Raw genomic sequence first — 17,618 nt, 5'->3', positions numbered from 1 at the left:
ATATTTATAAATGACACTGGTACTGCAGTGAAAACTAAAGAAGGAAATGTGGGTGGAGAATCTAAGGTGTTTGCAGAGATTTTTCAACAGGAGGAAAGCCCTAGCCTCATCAGGAACAACCAAACCTCTGTCCGGGTTGATAAACTCCCGGAACATCTCAACGAATTGTACTTTAGGTCAACTCATGAACTCAACTACAGGGAGTAATGACGTGTCAATCAATTGCTAGTGGAGTACCATGATATAGTCTCTAAACATCACATTGACGTGGGCAGTCTAACATCAGTTACTTAAAAGAATGACACCAAGGATAACCCACCTGTTAAATATGAGATTAGGAGAACACCACTCGGGTTCCAGGACGAGGAAAAGACACAACTTTAGGGCTCAATCTTAAGCCTGACCGTCAAGCATTCAATGGCCATTTATTCGCTCTTATCAGAAACACTCCAACCTTACTCCTCCTTTAGGTGGCTAAAGCCAATGCCATGGATATCTACGGATGCCCTTATACCTGTCAACCTGTAGATGATGTTTTAGATCGTATACAAATAATGTACACCGTGTATACATTTTTATTTGTGTGGCATATGTGCTTAAGGAAAGTATATGATAGTAATATTTTTGATATTGTGAACTGGAGCATCAAGTTATATAGACTTCACTACATTTTGTTCTGTTTTTTTTTTCATCATTCATTCCGCCCAATACTGTTCAGTACCATTGTGGTTAAACTTATTCACTGTGTAGGGACTCTTATATTTCAGTATCTTACGAAAATTTATATCACGTCGAGTACTGCAGAAGTTAAGCATTTGTATGTCACTTATCTAAATCATTTCTGAACACAGTTTTGGGAGGGGTGGATTTTTTTAATTTATACTTTTGGATTTGCTTATGGATATCATCGGCTCTAAAAGAAGGGAAGGAGTGTGGTTCCACAACCCCATTCTTCATTGTACGAACTATCTATTATAATTCTCACCTGACCATCTTGCCAGACGTGTGCTGCGACAGAACCTGTCATTTGGCCAATATCTGGAGAGATTTGTAACTTCATCGTCCATTACGACAATTGTTCAAATTCCGTTACATATCATGCTTATTGTTTGCTGGTCATTGTAACAGTGACAAAGAACTTTCAACGTTTTCTTCTAAATAATTTTATTTGAATTTCTATAAATGTGCATACTATTGATGGTGATATGATCATTGCGTCTCATAATTCCTAGGAATTACGAAATGACGGTCAGATATATCTATGTGATGCCGATATCATTTCGTAGATTTAAGTAAGACCCTTTTTTGTGGGAAATACAAAGTTTGCTATAAGTAACAAGATATCATTATGAATCTTTTTCTGGGGTTTCTAAAATAGGTTTGAAAAATAGGATTCTCAGATGAACATTAGGCTGGGGTGCCCGATATAGTGAGGGATATTAAATTACATGTGTGCCGTACGTTTATAAAAGGTTGCCCGTGTTGCTCTTACATAATTATGTGGTTTATGGGAATTTATTTGAAAGAATGAAAAGGTGTATGCCAGTGCTTTTGAAACATATCTTTATTAAAGGTGAACCGGTTTTTAAGAGGGCGGTTTAGTTTGAAAAAGTTTTACTGTATATGCTACGAAATACTGTAGGGAATCGATTTCAATTGTATTTCTTTCACAGGTATGTGTATTTTTATTAAAAATCATCAAAAAGTGATGGAAGCAATAACTTGGACAGACTATAGTCATTTATAAGTTAATAAATGACCGTTACATACACTGAATATTTGTGTCAATATTCATTTGTTAGTTAGCAAAAACAAGCTGCAAATAGCTAGAATTTGGTTTCTCTGTTGATAAAAATTTGTGGATATAAATGTATTCACAACAGTTGAAGAGAAAATGAAAATAAAAACTCAGAGTAAGTGAAGTGGCACACAGCTACGGCCGCAATATTATTACTGCGACGAGGCTGATATTAATATTGGTAAATTTAGTCAAAAATGAAAAAAAGACAAAAACTTTGTTTTAACAGTAAATACATTCGCTTTTACCTTCATATCAAAACGTTAAACCATATGTGATAGTAGAGTAATATGTCTATGTGTATTTATTCGTTTTGTATTTTGTATTTTTCGTTTTGTTCAATAGAATCTTAAAATTATATCAGTCAAAGTTTTACTGCGCAAGTAAATTGAGTTCTTCCTATCTGTAATTTCATTGGTTCATAATATTAACCAATTGTTTTGAAGCTAGGTGTATAAATAAGTTACCTATAATTAAGGAATGAATTCAATATTTATTTGTTTTATACGATATAAAATGGTTTGGGACAGTTTACGCTTTATAAACCGCGAAGCGGTTTATAAAAAATCGTAAACTGTTCCAAACCATTTTATATCGTATAAAACTAATGAATATTGAATTCATTGCTTATAATTTAATTTTTTTTACTCTTCATTGTAGATAAAAACGGCCATTTGACCTTTAAAATGACATAAAATTGTACAAAATTAAAACGAAACGGCAGGTGTATTGATACGTTTTTGACGTTAGTCTTACTATGACGTGGGCAACATTCTTTATACGATATAAAACAAATTGTTCAGCCAATCAGAAAGCGCGTTACAACCAGAATTAAATTATTTCTTATTAAGTTACAGCAGTATATCGTTTCAAGAAAATGCCATCCGGTTGATATATGTGGCATCTTATGGTATGTAAATTTTATATTAACTTATGTTTTACTTATCAGTGTAAATGTTAAGTCCCTGGTTTTATTTTAATTGCATTGTCAATACTAAAGTGTATTTTTGTAATTAAAGTTACAATACTTGGAATGTGTCTGTAAAGTTCAAAGGTTAGCTTTCTTTACAGTACGCACTGTAATTGATTTTTTATGAAACGTATAATGAATTTGTGGTAACTTATAGCTAATGTATTTTCTTTCCTTTTTTCAGTTTTCTCATAATGTATTATTTTGTAGGTCAATGCCTCTATATTCAAAATAAAAATAAAGTCATCAGATACACAGTACACCATCTTCATTTTCCTTGACTGCTCGGTACCACATGTAACTGTTAGATTAAATGAATCTATTGTTAGGCTATCTGATAGATAAAAAAAAATTCAAAAAAGTTTCAGTAATTTTACAAACCTTCCGCTATTCTGTCACTAAAAATTCTTCTGTACCTTTGATGAAAGGACCAGAACATTTATTTGAGGTATTTTTGAACATATGGATCGCGTTTTTAAGGTGTTGCCCTACTCAGAACTAATAAAGTTGTAAGTTAGGTTTTTGGGAGTTGATTTTAATCAACTCTCCTATGCAGTTACTCAAGCAAACAGGAACTGAAATAGTGTGTGGACCTATTCACAAATCAACACCGCTGACAAGACTTAGTTCTTGAAATTAATCGATAAATTCGATGTAATGTATGCTCAAGCATTGTTTTCTTTCAAGGAAAGTTATTTATAAATACCCTGAAAATAGTCATATTCTAAATGGTACGAACAATTTCTTGTTTTGTAGTCGTATGTATTCCTACGCCAGAGTTCAGTGTAGTCTCGTTGAACCGACGTTCGGCTGTCTCCGTAAATCTTCGACAAATTCTCGCTTGCTTGTCGGAGATAAACAGAGACCGCCGAGCATCCGGTTGAACAAGCCTAGAGTTCAATATTGCTTGGATCCTTACAATTTTTTAGAAATATATCGATTATTGATATATAATTTGAAGGAATAAATTCTATCTTTAAATATTACACAACATATGATTCATATAGCTTAAGGGTTTTCTCGAAATTCCTGTTGGACAAATCCGAGAAATCATATTATAAATATGTGCGTAATTCAAATACAGATGATAAGACACTACTTGTCGTGCAAAATAACATATTTACATTCTACGTATATGTTGCATGTTAAGCTACTGCAGATATAGCACCATAACACAGACATGGTACTAAAAGGTTTAATGTTGAGTTTTAATTGTGACGTTTAATTGTGACAAACGTTAAACGCTGATAAATACAACGTCACAAGCGAAAATCAAAGATCACGCTTGTGGCTGTAACAGTGGCTCTTCCATTAATTTAAACTTACCCATAGGATAGTACAGTAATGTTGAGGTATAATTCGCATTTGCGTACAAAACAAAGAGGTAAAAAATGAAAATATAAGCATTAAATCCTTATTTTTTGAAAGATAAAGTCTCATAACTGCAACGGTGTGTGCAAACAAATTTTCATAACGCGATAACGCGCGTTATTCAATTTTTATGCACACACCGTTGCAGTTATGAGACTATATCTTTCAAAAAATAAGGATTCAATACTTAAATATTTACATTCCAAATATTTTTTTAATGTAAAGTGTGTAAAAAAACACTGCAGTTATTCAAGAAATAAACAACGTTATTTAGTGAAGATGGCGTTATGAATAGCAATTGCTCTGTTGACATATTCCATGATGCGTTAGCGCATCATGGAAAATATGCCAGCAGAGCAGTTGCTATTCATAACGCCATGTTCACTAAATAATCCTTGTTTATTACTAATATTTGCATTTTACCACTCGCAAATACCCTGTTAGGCTTGTATTAGCATATAGACCTTGACATTTAGCTATTGCATCAAAAATAAACATTCAGACTGTAATGTATCTTTTTTATTCACATAGATCGATTTGTTAACAGAATCAATGATATGTTATAACAGACATTCCTTTAAAATGTTATTATAAGACATCATGTTTTAATTATATATATCAATTTTATGGAGTGGAGAAAAACACATGATGTATCGTATAGTAGTTTAAGTACTGCTCCGTGTAAGAGTCAGGCAGGCCCTATGCAGGCATTACACACATTAAATTTTCAATTTGTTAATTTCTTTTCAATTGTCATTCAAATTAAACCTCTTTAACTTTATGAATTAAAAAAAAATCATTTCTTTGGTATATTGTGATATTCACCCCCAAGGTAAATAATGGGTTTGGTTGAATTTCTATAGAATATCATTAAAATTCACCCATTTTAAATTAATGATATTTACAAAAAGCATTCAAAGAAATTGTTTTTCATGATAAAAATATTTTTATTTTAATTTTTGCTTTCATATAGAATTGTTATTTTTTTGTGTTTTCTCCATGCTATTAAATATTTTGCTTCTAAAGTTAAGTCCCTTCTCCCAATTTTAACCACAAGAGTTATCTCCCGTTTCCCATAATTCATCGGGGCATCAATATGGCAGACTCCAATTGAAAGATGCTCTATTAGTGTTTATTCCTCAACTTGTTGTGATTTTTCACCTCTTCATCCATCAGAAACAAATTTGACTAGATTAAAAGACTGCAAGAGCGGTATTGTTTCACATCTAATCAAAAATGGAGTTCGATCTGGTGTAAAAGGAGAGGCTGATGTGTTCAGTGAAGCAGATCTAATTTGCAAGCGGGTGGGTAGTCTGGTACCCGCCCCCGCCACTGTAAATGTAGTTTTTTGAGTATGTCAGAGCCCTTTTCAGAGGAAATTCGAGCTCTAGCACCTGCATTTCCAGTCATGTAAGCGTGGCCCTGCCGATTTTTCGGTGATTTGTATTAGTGTATATCTTAGGTAAACTTGTCAACTCATTTAGAAAGTTAAGCCATCCTTGGTTAAATAAATATAGGTCGATATTTAATTCGGGGGGTATGTAAACATTGCAAGAAAACTGTGATAAATAAATAATAAATACTCAAAAAACTACATTTTTCGATACAACTGATTGTCATTAACACTCGGTATGGGTTGGTTGAACCTCATCCCAGTCATGGAGGTCGCCATTTTCAAAATGGCGCCGGCTTTTACCTGACCCCAAAACGAAGTGAAAACGCAGTGGCGGGGGCGGGTACCAGACTAGCGGGTGGGACTCTTCACTTTCGAGGAAACATTCACAGTATGTCCCTATCACAGAGATTTTCTAGGTATTCACTGGCGTCCCAAGACCTCTTGTCAGTATCCTAACCATAAGGGAACTGCCAAACCATATCGGAGTTTTAACTCTCGCATGTGCAGTGGCGGATCGAGGAATTTGAAAACGGGGGGGGGGGCGCAGTTAAAGGCAGGGGGTCTGGGGGCCGCCTTGAGGCCCCCAGTGGGTCCAGGGCGTAGCCCTGGTGGGGGTCCAGGGGGCGAAGCCCCCGGAAGCTCCTGAAATCTAGATATTTTGAAAGGCAAAATCATGTTGTCTGGAGGGCCAATTTTTACTTATTTTCCCGTCATTTTAGTCACTAGAAATGTTACCAAAATGTTATGAGACATTTAATTTTGAAGTAACAGAAGCTGCAGAAAGTTTCAATTGAGCTCTTACAAATAAGAAGTATTTATTTCATTGTATCTGGGATAAGACTTTTAACTAAATTTTGTTCATTTTGTAGGCTTTTGCAATTTTACTCAATAATATTGTTATTTGTCATAATTGTCCAGGAGAAAATTTGCACCAATGAGTTTGTCGGTCGTAAATGATTAAAATAAATAAAAACAAGAAATACTTCAAAATATCGTACACAATTATAGCTGTTTTATTTAAATGGATTGTTAGACACCATTCTTCTTGGGTTTTTGTTAATGAAGATGTCGACAATTTTCTTGTAGTCTAGGGGAATATCTCTGTGAATTTGGAGAAGAGTAAGGGCGTTTAACCGGTCCTGTCCCATAGTACTTCTCTGGGACGATTTAATACGTTTTATTGCTGAGTTTCCTCGTTCAACAGTAGCACTCGACACAGGAATAAGTAATAGAAGAGTAATTATTCTGTGAATATTATGTACTACATAAACCGAGTCTTACACAAGAAGTCCACTCGTACACAAGTTGAGCCGTTCCTATTTTTTTTTTAATTACTAAACTATATCGAATGAAATAACACTTCTACATGAATATGCCTACAAATTATAAATCTTTGTATTTTTCATTTTACAAATTGAATTTAATATTAAAGTAGAGCATGACTTTATATGATCAAAAATAAATCATCCACAAAAAAAAAAAAATCAAACGGGGGGGGGGGGGGGGGGCACGCCCGGCGCGCCGGCGCTGGATCCGCCACTGATGTGTAAGCGGATGATTTCTGAGTTTGGAATTTTAGTGCCAGTCGGTTCTGGTAAGTTATTCTTATTCATCATGTTTATATTCAGCAAGATTTTGAACAGAAGCTATTTAAATTCTAAAATGAGACACAGTAACAGTAAAATATCTCGCAAGGGTTAATTAAAATTTTCATGACCCTGCATGGACAAAAACTTGGGGGGGGGGGGGGTCTACATTGGTCTATGTACCTGATACAAGTACATATACATGTATAATCATAGTCTGTCCCAAGTTATTGCTTTCATCAATTTTTGATGATTTTTGATTAAAAATACACATCTATGTGAAAGAAATACAGTTGAAATTGATAAAAGAGAAAATATCAAAGATATCTTCATTTACACATACTATCATTTTTCACTCTGACAAAATTTCACAGAAATGATAACAAATTCCTAAGTGAATTTATAATGGAAATTTTTACATCTTTTTACCATTAGGAACTCACTTGGAATACTTATTTTTCAATGTATTATAGCTATTTCATGACTGTTTCAATGCAAAATCCCCGTAGAATTTCTATTTTGGAATTGAAACCTGAAGTGGTAGAGGGGGCATTTCAAAACAGGTAATCCAACCTGGACATTTATCATATTTGTGGATGAACGTAGTTTGAGCACAAAGCCTTTAATGTAATGATGATTATCGAAATGTCAAGCGAAAAGTAGTGGAAGCAAAATCTTGGGGCAGAGTATATATATAACTACGAATTCCAAATTACATGTATTTTCATATCCGATTCAATCAGTAGATTTATTTGATCAGCTGATGATTGGTAATTTAAATGCTTTTATACCAGCATGTATTAGAATTTTCATCAACCATACATTATATGATAAAACACATTTTTTGCATGTACAATTAGGAGGCCCAGATGGTATATTTGCTGAATCCATCAGGCAATACTTATATTCAGAAAAACTGAATGAATTTGGCATCAGGCATACAATGCTCATAAATGCCCTCTTCATATCAGAAGTGAAGGTTGAATATACAATGAACTGAGTAAACATGTTATCATACATACAATGTATTACAATGGTTAAACACGCTCACTTTAGCTCTCACACATATATACATATAAAGATATTTATAATTATAAACAAGAAAATAAACATTGAAATGTTCATCAATGTTAAAAAAAAAAGCTAAAGAACACTCTAGGGATATGATATATCTGTCATTTAAAATTTACCTCTAGAAGTAAAGAAGAGTTGTAAGTCAATTATTATGATGGACTTATTATACAGAGATATATTTTAAAAAAATGATAAATTTAATACTTTTCTCTTAAAATTTTAGGAATATGCAGAAAATGCCATGGAGATTACTTGAATTTTCCATCATCAATAGGAGAGGTAACAAATGCAATCTTATTTTACTACTGTTAATTTCCTGTTGTATAAAATAAGTTAATTACTTATCCATAGTTGCATAATAGTATATGAATGTGAGTTAAGGCAATTAAGGCATGGGCATTTTTAATTCACCTAAGTCAGATTACCTATTACATGTACTTTCCGTTTTTATCCGTCATCATGCTTCATTGGATGTGTGCTATCATTAAGGCTGGGCTCTATTGATTGTGCATGTTACATGTATAATGAAAGGTCATGAGGTTGGTAATTATTGTATTTATATAAGTCCTAGTGCCAAGCATCATACATGTATGCACAAAATATCAAATCCATGCATTTTTCAGTTTTTGAGATGTAAGGGGTGTTTCAGACAAAGACTCTAGGTAAAGTGATCTCTAAGTGTAAATTGCTCTGCTCAGTAGGCAACACAAGAATATGTAGGTCTGTGTGCTGTGATAAAAAGAAATGATTGTATCCAAGTTTAATTAAATTGTAAAATATATTATCTTTATTAGGTTGAAGTTCCCATAGAAGACAACAGAGAACATACAACAGACTCTCTCAAAAACCAGAAGTCTTCATGTACTGATGCTGTATGTAAAGCTCATGTCTTGCAGTCAATATTTTGTTAATTTAAAGTGTTTTGAACCTTTCAAGTTGTATTCAACATGTATGGTATTTAAAACCACATAATCAGTGATATCATATGTACATAACAATATATACTACATCAAGAAAAGTAAAGGGATAAAATTATGCATTTATAGAGGCTGTTTCAGAATAATTTCAAATTGTATATTTTGCCAATGATGAGATTTGAATCAGCAAGTTCTGCATGATCATTAAGACAGGCATTTAAAATTGCTTCATGCAGCTCTGACTGTAGAGTATTGAAAGGCCTAAAAAAAAAGATATTAATTTCAGTATTTGGCTTTTATTTATGTGAATTATCAAATGAATATTCTTGCTGCAAATGTATGATTTCATTGCTATAACATTTCCATCATTTTTTTTTCTCAGCCTTTGAATGAAACAAATGATGAAGCATGGACTTGCAGACTCCGTACAAGACAGACAGATACTTCCATTTATGAAGACTTAGTACCGGTAAGTGTTGAATGAATTTAATGAATTTCATGTAAACACCAAAAAATCTGAAGAAATACTGTAGTTATATATATATACTTCTTCACATACATTTGCATTAGGAGAGGCAGTCAGACTGTAAAGTGCATCAATTAAAATTGTAAATGTCATGAGAGTGAAAACCTTCTCCACACCCATATGAAGAGATTAGGAAGTAGTGGCCATGAAAAAGAACCCCCAATTGTTACATGTGCTCAAGTGGGTTATGTGGATCACATGTCAAACAAATATATATGTTGCAAAAACTAAAATTTGCTGTCTTCAAAGTACATGTACATGCATAATATGCATGTATACATTGTAGTACATGTAGCTGTAATTTATTAATGTACATAACTTTTGATTTTGTAACAGAGTGATAGTCAAAGCAGCGCAGTTTGCAGCCAAAGTTCTAAGTGGAGTCAGGAAGAGGAGGCACTTCCCCTTCAAGAAATTCAGTTGGCTGATGTTAATGCAGCCATCAACATCATAAGCCAAGGTCAAATTAGTCCTCTTCGCTCAAGACTAGGCACAGACTTGGTGGATGTTAAAGAACGAACTTTAAGGTGACTAAATTACACTAATGTTTTAAGATTTAACTTTTTTTCTTGGATGAAAATAATACGAGACCATCATTGTTTCCATGCACAATAACATTTGTTTATTATACCCCCTGCAAACAATAATGGAGAGGGGTTAGGAATCACCTTGTCCATCTGTCTTTGCTGGGCTTTAACTTTGTAATGGAGATTCAGTGATATCTCATACTTGGTATAAAGAATTGTTTATAACCTGAGGCTGTGTAATGAGTATGCCCCAAGATCATTCTACAAGTTCAAGGTTATTTGCAAAAAATGTACCGTCTACAACTTAGAAGTTGATACTTGACACAAAAATAGCTTATGACTTTAGGGTTGTCATAATCTAAGCAAAGGTCATTTTGACAATTTCAAGGTTACAGGCAGAAAAAAGTGTTAAATTTGTGTTTGATGTATAATTTTCTAATTAATGAACATTAGTTCATTCTTCACACAAAGTTTAAATGTGTCTTGAAGTTATGTCCAAATTTACTCAAAGATTAGTTAATTGTGAGCATGCCCACATTGCCTCTGGTCTCATATGCACAGGTGTAGCTTTTGTCTATTTTGTGTCATGCACTCTTAACTACCTGTATCTTAATTGTTTTTGTAATTATTAGGTACTACAAAAGGAAAGCAGAAGAGACTTGCACAGCTCTGCTAGATGCGATTGCTCCTCATCAAGGACAAAGACTTAAGAGAATAGTTTTACCAAGTTCAGAATCTTCTGATGATGACCTTTTCAATGTTGTTGGTGAAATGTACCACAATATCAAAGATGCAAATTTGAAATGTCAACTTTTGTCCCTGATAGTACACAGGTGTTCTAAGGCTGAACTATTGACAAAATTTCCAGAGATTACAAAACATCAGATAGACAAAGCTAGAAGACATGCTTTTGTATATGGTCCTGGATCAGATGTTCAACTAAAAGCATCTTCTCAACACAGGGAGAGAATCAATTATGCTAAGTTACAACATGCGGTTGAATTTTTCAGTGACCCATCATTCAACGAGATTTCATCATACACTACAAGGAACCTAAAGCTAGATTCTGGAAACACTTTACTAATTCCTGATATAGTTAGGACTATGATCCATTCAAATTTGATCAAACTTTACAATGCTTATTGCACTAGTATCAACTTTGAGCCTCTAAGTGAGTCGACTCTATATGAAGTGCTAAATGCATGCAGTGCCTCAAAACGGAAGTGCCTGAAAGGACTTGATAACATTGCAGTTGATGGTTCGTCAGCTTTTGACAGTCTGAGCAGCTTAGTAGATAAGCTTGATGAACCTCAACAATGGAAAAAAGAAATGAAGGATAAGCTGTTTAATGCACGACTGTACTTGAAGACTGACTACAAACTTCACATCAAGCGAGAGGATGAATGTGCTTTTCACTGCTTACAGTATGCACTGAGTGACCCCAAATCAAGCCTTCTTGGTGTTACATGTGATCATGAACATAACCAAAACTGCAGCAGATGTTATATATTTGGTGAGGCTTTGACAGAAATCCGTGAGGTCATCATAAAGACTCCATCAGAAGAGCAAGAGGTATTTTTGCAAGATTTAGAAATGTCCATTACCCAAGTAGAAGACTGGAGATCTCATATTGTAAGAACCGTGAATCAGGATGATGGAAGAATAGACGTTCTGCATGACCTGAAGAACAACGAAGTCCTAGTGATTTTAGACTGGGCAATGAAGTACTTGCCACAGATGTACCGGGAGAAAATGAAAGACTTCTTTGGTCAGAAAGGTGTACACTGGCATGTATGTGTTGCAGTTTTCAAGGATCAAAATGGAAGTTTGGTGGTAAGCTAATGTATTAATATTACTCTTATACTAAGTAATTAGCAAAGGTCTGTCAATTGATTGTCAGGGTTTTTTTGCCTACAGTGTTAGATATACTTGTGTATAAAATGTGTATGGCATTTGAAAGTTTTGTTGTTTATGTTTAGAAAAAAAATGAAACTGTCTTACATTATAGGTCCATGTACCTTAAACAATTTTACTCTTTTGTACTTGTAGCACAAGACATTTACTCACATAATGGATTATGTGAAACAGGACTTCTTTGCTGTTCTTTCATTACTAGAACATACACTAGTAACCATTAAACAACATATGCCAAACATTACGGAAGCTTACCTGAGATCAGACAATGCTGGGTGCTACCATTGTGGGCAGATATGGCTCTCCATACCATCATTGTCAGAGAGAACAGGTATTTTGGTTTTTGTTTTAATTTCTGCACATTATACAAATACATGTATATTGTACAATGAACGTATCTTACATAGTTGTTGCTTTGGAATTGCTTTTTGGATGTTGTTTATCTTTAAGAAATGAGTGTTTTTCCTTGCTTTTTGGTAATCATGATTTCATCAATCTTAAAAATAAGGTTCAAATGTTTAAATTTCTTTTTTTTAGTCATATATTATCTGTTTGAACATTATGCAAATGAAAGTCTTATGTCCTTTAAAAGAACCTTTGAGAATGTATATATATATATATACATTCATGTATATAAAAGCATTGAATCGTTATTTTTGGAAAGATGAAGTATTATAAGCCCAATGGTGTGTGCAAACAAACTGAGTAACTTTCAAAATAAAAGCATAATTAATCTTAACCTTTTGACCTTCTGTACATGTTATGGTGTTTAGAATGCTTTCCACACATGTTATAAGCAAAATACATGTACATGTGTAATGTAAATGTACTGTAGTTATTAATATTATAAAGAAAAATTATTTGTGACTGTGTATTTTTTTATTTTAGGTATTACTGTGAAGCGTTATGACTATAGTGAAGCACAGAGTGGAAAGAGTTACTGCGATGCTAAAATTGCTCATATGAGGTCAAAGATGAGGATATTTTCTTCAGAAGGTCACAATATATGTACAGCAACCCAAATGAAGGAAGCAATTGATAGTGGAGCAGGAGTAAAGGGAACTTGCATTGCTGTTGTTGATGTTGATGTCACCAAACAAGAAGTCACAAAACATTCATGGAAGGGAGTGAGCTTCATATCGAACATAGAGTTCACATCAACAGGAATTAAGACATGGAGGGCCTACGGAATTGGAGAGGGGTGCTTTAAGGACACAGAGAGTCTTCAGAAACTAGGACAAACCCAGTCGGCTACCTGTCTGAAAATCATCAGCGACTTTAACTATCCTGAGAACCATGGTAAAATTCATCTCAAGACACCAAATACGGATGATGAATCAGGATCACATGATCGGTCTGATAGCATATCAAATGACGAGGAGGAGTGCGAGAACGAACCTACTGGAATGAACTCTAAATTGTTCTTTTGTCCTGAATATGGATGTGTGAAGTCATATCAGACTTTTGGTAAACTTAATGAGCATCTGCTCATTGGGAATCATGTGTTCAAAAAATTGTCAGAATCTTCAAGTGATAAAACAAAGAAACTATGGGCAGAAATGTGCAACTGTGTGCTGACAACTACTCGTCCTAGAGTTGAACATGAACCAGGGGCTTCAGACAGTGGGGATTTGCCAGTTCGAGGATGGGCTTTGAAGAAAGAAAAAAGATACAGCAGATTCTCTCAAAAAGTGAAGGATTTCTTGACTGATTTATTTAAGAAAGGAGAGGAAAGTGGTAGAAAGGAGAATACCACAGCTGTTGCATTAGAGATGCGGAATCTGGTGGAAGATGGAATGAAGAAGTTTTCACTGTGTGAATGGCTACAGCCAAGTCAAATTTCATCCTTTTTTTCACGACTTGCTGTAAATTCCAGTCAAGCAAATGTAATTTGTGCCGAAAAGCTTGGATTAGATGACAGTGACTTGCTGAGTGTTCTAAGTGAACTTCAAAATGCAGAAGTTTTTCAAAATATCACTTGAACCTAGTTCATACTTGTCAACACAAATCACATTTGTTTGAGTCAAGTTTACATCCTAAGATATTTATATGGCATATCCATAACATAGTGTGGTCAAACTTAGTAATGCCATGTTGTTGATTTTTGTTTTGGATGTTATTTTCCCTTAGGCTCCTGCTGTGAATTTTGTACATCATCATTAGAAAATCCTCCATTTTATCTCACCCGATCTGAAAGCTCTATTGTGTTTTTCTGAGCAAATTTTGTTTGGAGTTGATGGTTTGACCTCTTCTCAAAACCACTGATGTAGAATAAAATAAGGTTAAATAAGGACCCATGGAGGGTGGAGTCTTAATAGAAAATAAAACATACAGGATAAAAATCTAAATGGAAGACAGATAAGAACTTAGTATATAAGTTGTTTCTGAATGCTAGACTTTTTCTCTTTAAATTGTTTTATTCTGTGGTTGATTGTTAAGGCCCTTAGGCCTCTTGTTTGGGATTGCACCAAAAGGTAAAAATAAACAGCCTTCTATTAATTTTGAGGTCAATGTAAATGGCAATTCCTATATACCAGTAATAATATATGTTTACTCATGACATCTGTATTTTTCTAATCTTTTGTAATTAAACTTTATGCAATAATGCTATACAATTTGCATAAGATCTCTATTAGGCAAAAAGGTCAATGTCAAATGTTGCCATAGCAACCAATAATGTCACTTATTTATGATCTAAGGTCAGACGACACGTTCCTCAATTTTAGATAACTTTTTCCAGGAATTTGTTAATGGTTTACTACTACTTTGACAAGCTTTCTTGCAAAAAATCAGGGTACCTTACCAGGCATTTCTGCAAAATACTAGAGTATGCATTATCCTATATAATCTTCTTGAAAATACACTTGAATTGCTGATATAAAAATAAATATATCTACAGCACAGCGAGATTCACTATATTAGAACAATATCTCCGCCGGGCCGGGGCTTTGAACTCACGACCTCTAAAACCTATATTCTTCTGGCACGGCCACGGTTTTAACCACTCGACCATCTAGACATATAACCAATCACAAGTAAATTTGGATCATTTTTAAAGTATTTATAAAATTAATATTTTTTATTGGAACTCTTTATTACGAGGAGATACAAAAAAGATTCTCGAGGAACGTGTCGTCTGACCTTAATACTTTACTTTTGCTCTGTATATCATTTCTTTTTTAATTTAGTGGAACTATCAATTAATAAAATAATTTTGTTAAGGGGATAGAGGATTATATTCAGAATGTTTAATGTTAGAAATTGTCGAAATACGTTAAAAACGCCTTTTTTCCCCCAAAGTGTGTTTCATCAAAAAACTGAAAACGCAGAATTTTTATTTGATAATTTACATATCCTAAGGTTACAGTTTCTGAATTCATCAATGAAATTATACACACTGATTGCTTTTTCATGAATTTCCACTTAAAAGTAATTAAAATTTAGGCATTTTTGAGAATTGCTCAACTGGGCTATTTATAGATTTCAAGAATCAGTATTGCTTAGAAACATTTAAAAAAAATCAAAACTTGAATTGTTGAAATAAATACATTTTTTATTATAGTTTTTGAAAATAACAAAAATTTCTTTATGAAATTTGCAGTGATTGATGGATTTTGTGTTGAAAATACAGTAAAATTGTAATTTTCCTGCACATTTGTTTGTTCTTTCATCCAAGAATGATATCCAGTTGGTTACCATAGCAACGATTAACAATGAAAAAAAAAGTTTTGTTCAAAGCTCAAGTCTGTGAACATACATTACATAAAAATGATCAAATATATTTTTCATCATGCACATGTGCCACCCTCTGCCTGAATCTTACATAGAACAGTACACACCTTTATGACGTCATAGTATACAGACAGAGCAATTGCGATTATAGAGAAATAATTGCAGCTCCTCCGTACGGACTTACAGTGGGAAAGAACAATGGATATGCAAATATAAGACTGTAACACACACATGGTACTCAAAGGTTAGAATGACTAGTTTTATTATGACGTCACAAACGCTAAACGCTGTAAAATGCAACGTCACGCTAGCGCGCGTTACTCAATTAGTATGCACACACCGCTGCAGTTATGAGACTATATCTTTCAAAAAATAATAGAAATACTGGGCTGCAATTCTCGACCTCGGAGGTTATTCTGCAACATTCACGAAAACTTGTAATTTATTTCTTTAATAATATACGCAAATAATGCGTCAATGCATACTCACAGGACAAACAGTAATGATCAGAATACTACATCACACTTTTATAACACCCAATCACGTGTTTACTTAGTATTTAGATGCAAAGACATAGTTCATAATAAATAAACTGATAAGAATATCACGGCTGGGTCTTTTTAAGATAATACTCTTCACCTCAGAAAAGCAGGACCAAATAACTACAAATTCAACAATATTAATGTGTGGAAGTGTGGGTTAAATACAAACTCAGTTTGGATATTTATTTACATGAATAATAATATTATTAAAAGAAAAGTATTGAACTCGTCCTTCTTTCTTGACTGCCGTGTCCAATTTGATAGTACATGGACTAGCGGGTTTGAGGTCCAGTGAATTCAGGTTCAGTATGTTTATATCGGTACTTAACGTAAACTTAAGTGGCTCACCACGGACTAAAAGAAACAATTGAATGATTTTAATGTGACATTTTCTTAAAAAGACTGATCCTGTTTAATCAACAAAAGCCAAAATTTGGCAAACTTTAAGGTTAATCTTTTAATTCGGGGATCAAAAAACTCAAACATACGCATGTGATAGTGTTGAATGTCGTAAATATTATTTTATGCACTTTTTATTTTTATAGTCAAAGATTTAATAATCCTCCACCATTTGCCAGGGGGTATTATTTTATCAATCTGTGCTGTGAGTTTTTTATTGTAATTGTAAATTATATTGATGTTGATGTCATAAATGTAAATTTATCTCTAGAACGCTAATAGTAACGCTACCGATCGTTTCAAGCATAAATCGATAAATAAGATGTTTCAAATTCAAAATTTTCTATTATATAATTTCAATTTACTGCATCGATAAATGGTGTTCAGAAATTAAAAAAAAATTAAATTTCGGAATATGGCTTATAATTGTTCATTTTTTAATTTATCAATCATAACTAATGATCACCACGAGTAATATGTAAAAAATACTGTACGAAATTTCCCAGCAAGAGCAATTGTTATAAATTATTCCCGTTTAGTTACTAATATCATACCAAACATTTACCAATTTACTTATAGATCAGTGAACAAAACAAGCAGACATACTTTGAATGGCCGTCTTGCATATATGCTAGTAAACAATCAAAGTAAAGTCCGAGGAGAACCTGGCATATTGATTAAGCAGTAACGGTCGAAACTAGTGGCACTGTGTTCTTCACAGGTGCTGGAGATCCCGAAACTAAGCACAAGACCGGCAAGGTCGGAAGAACATCTGTATAGTACCTTGTTTTCAAGAGAATGTATCTGATAATAGAACTGTAACACTCAAGTACTCCAGGAACAAGCCAAATCATCTGTCATAAGAG

General features: G+C 33.7%; 1 protein-coding gene and 1 long non-coding RNA gene across 2 annotated transcripts in view; one reads left to right on the top strand and one right to left on the bottom strand.

Annotated features, from left to right (window-relative positions):
* LOC117691340 (uncharacterized) overlaps positions 1–17,618 on the bottom strand; it is a 186,314-nt gene that overhangs the window by 6,380 nt on the left and 162,316 nt on the right. The window lies entirely within an intron of this gene.
* On the top strand, positions 7,090–14,061 carry LOC117685875 (uncharacterized). The gene is made up of 8 exons (XM_066082023.1): positions 7,090–7,129; positions 8,419–8,474; positions 8,990–9,067; positions 9,495–9,581; positions 9,975–10,165; positions 10,798–11,998; positions 12,215–12,410; positions 12,968–14,061. The coding sequence occupies exons 1-8, from the start codon at positions 7,090–7,092 to the stop codon at positions 14,059–14,061; spliced, it is 2,943 nt and encodes a 980-aa protein (XP_065938095.1).

The sequence above is a fragment of the Magallana gigas genome, chromosome 4 (assembly GCF_963853765.1).
Source record: "Magallana gigas chromosome 4, xbMagGiga1.1, whole genome shotgun sequence".
Lineage (NCBI taxonomy): Eukaryota > Metazoa > Mollusca > Bivalvia > Ostreida > Ostreidae > Magallana > Magallana gigas.
Note: the sequence above shows the minus strand (reverse complement) of the source record. Positions and strands in the feature narration are given on the sequence as shown.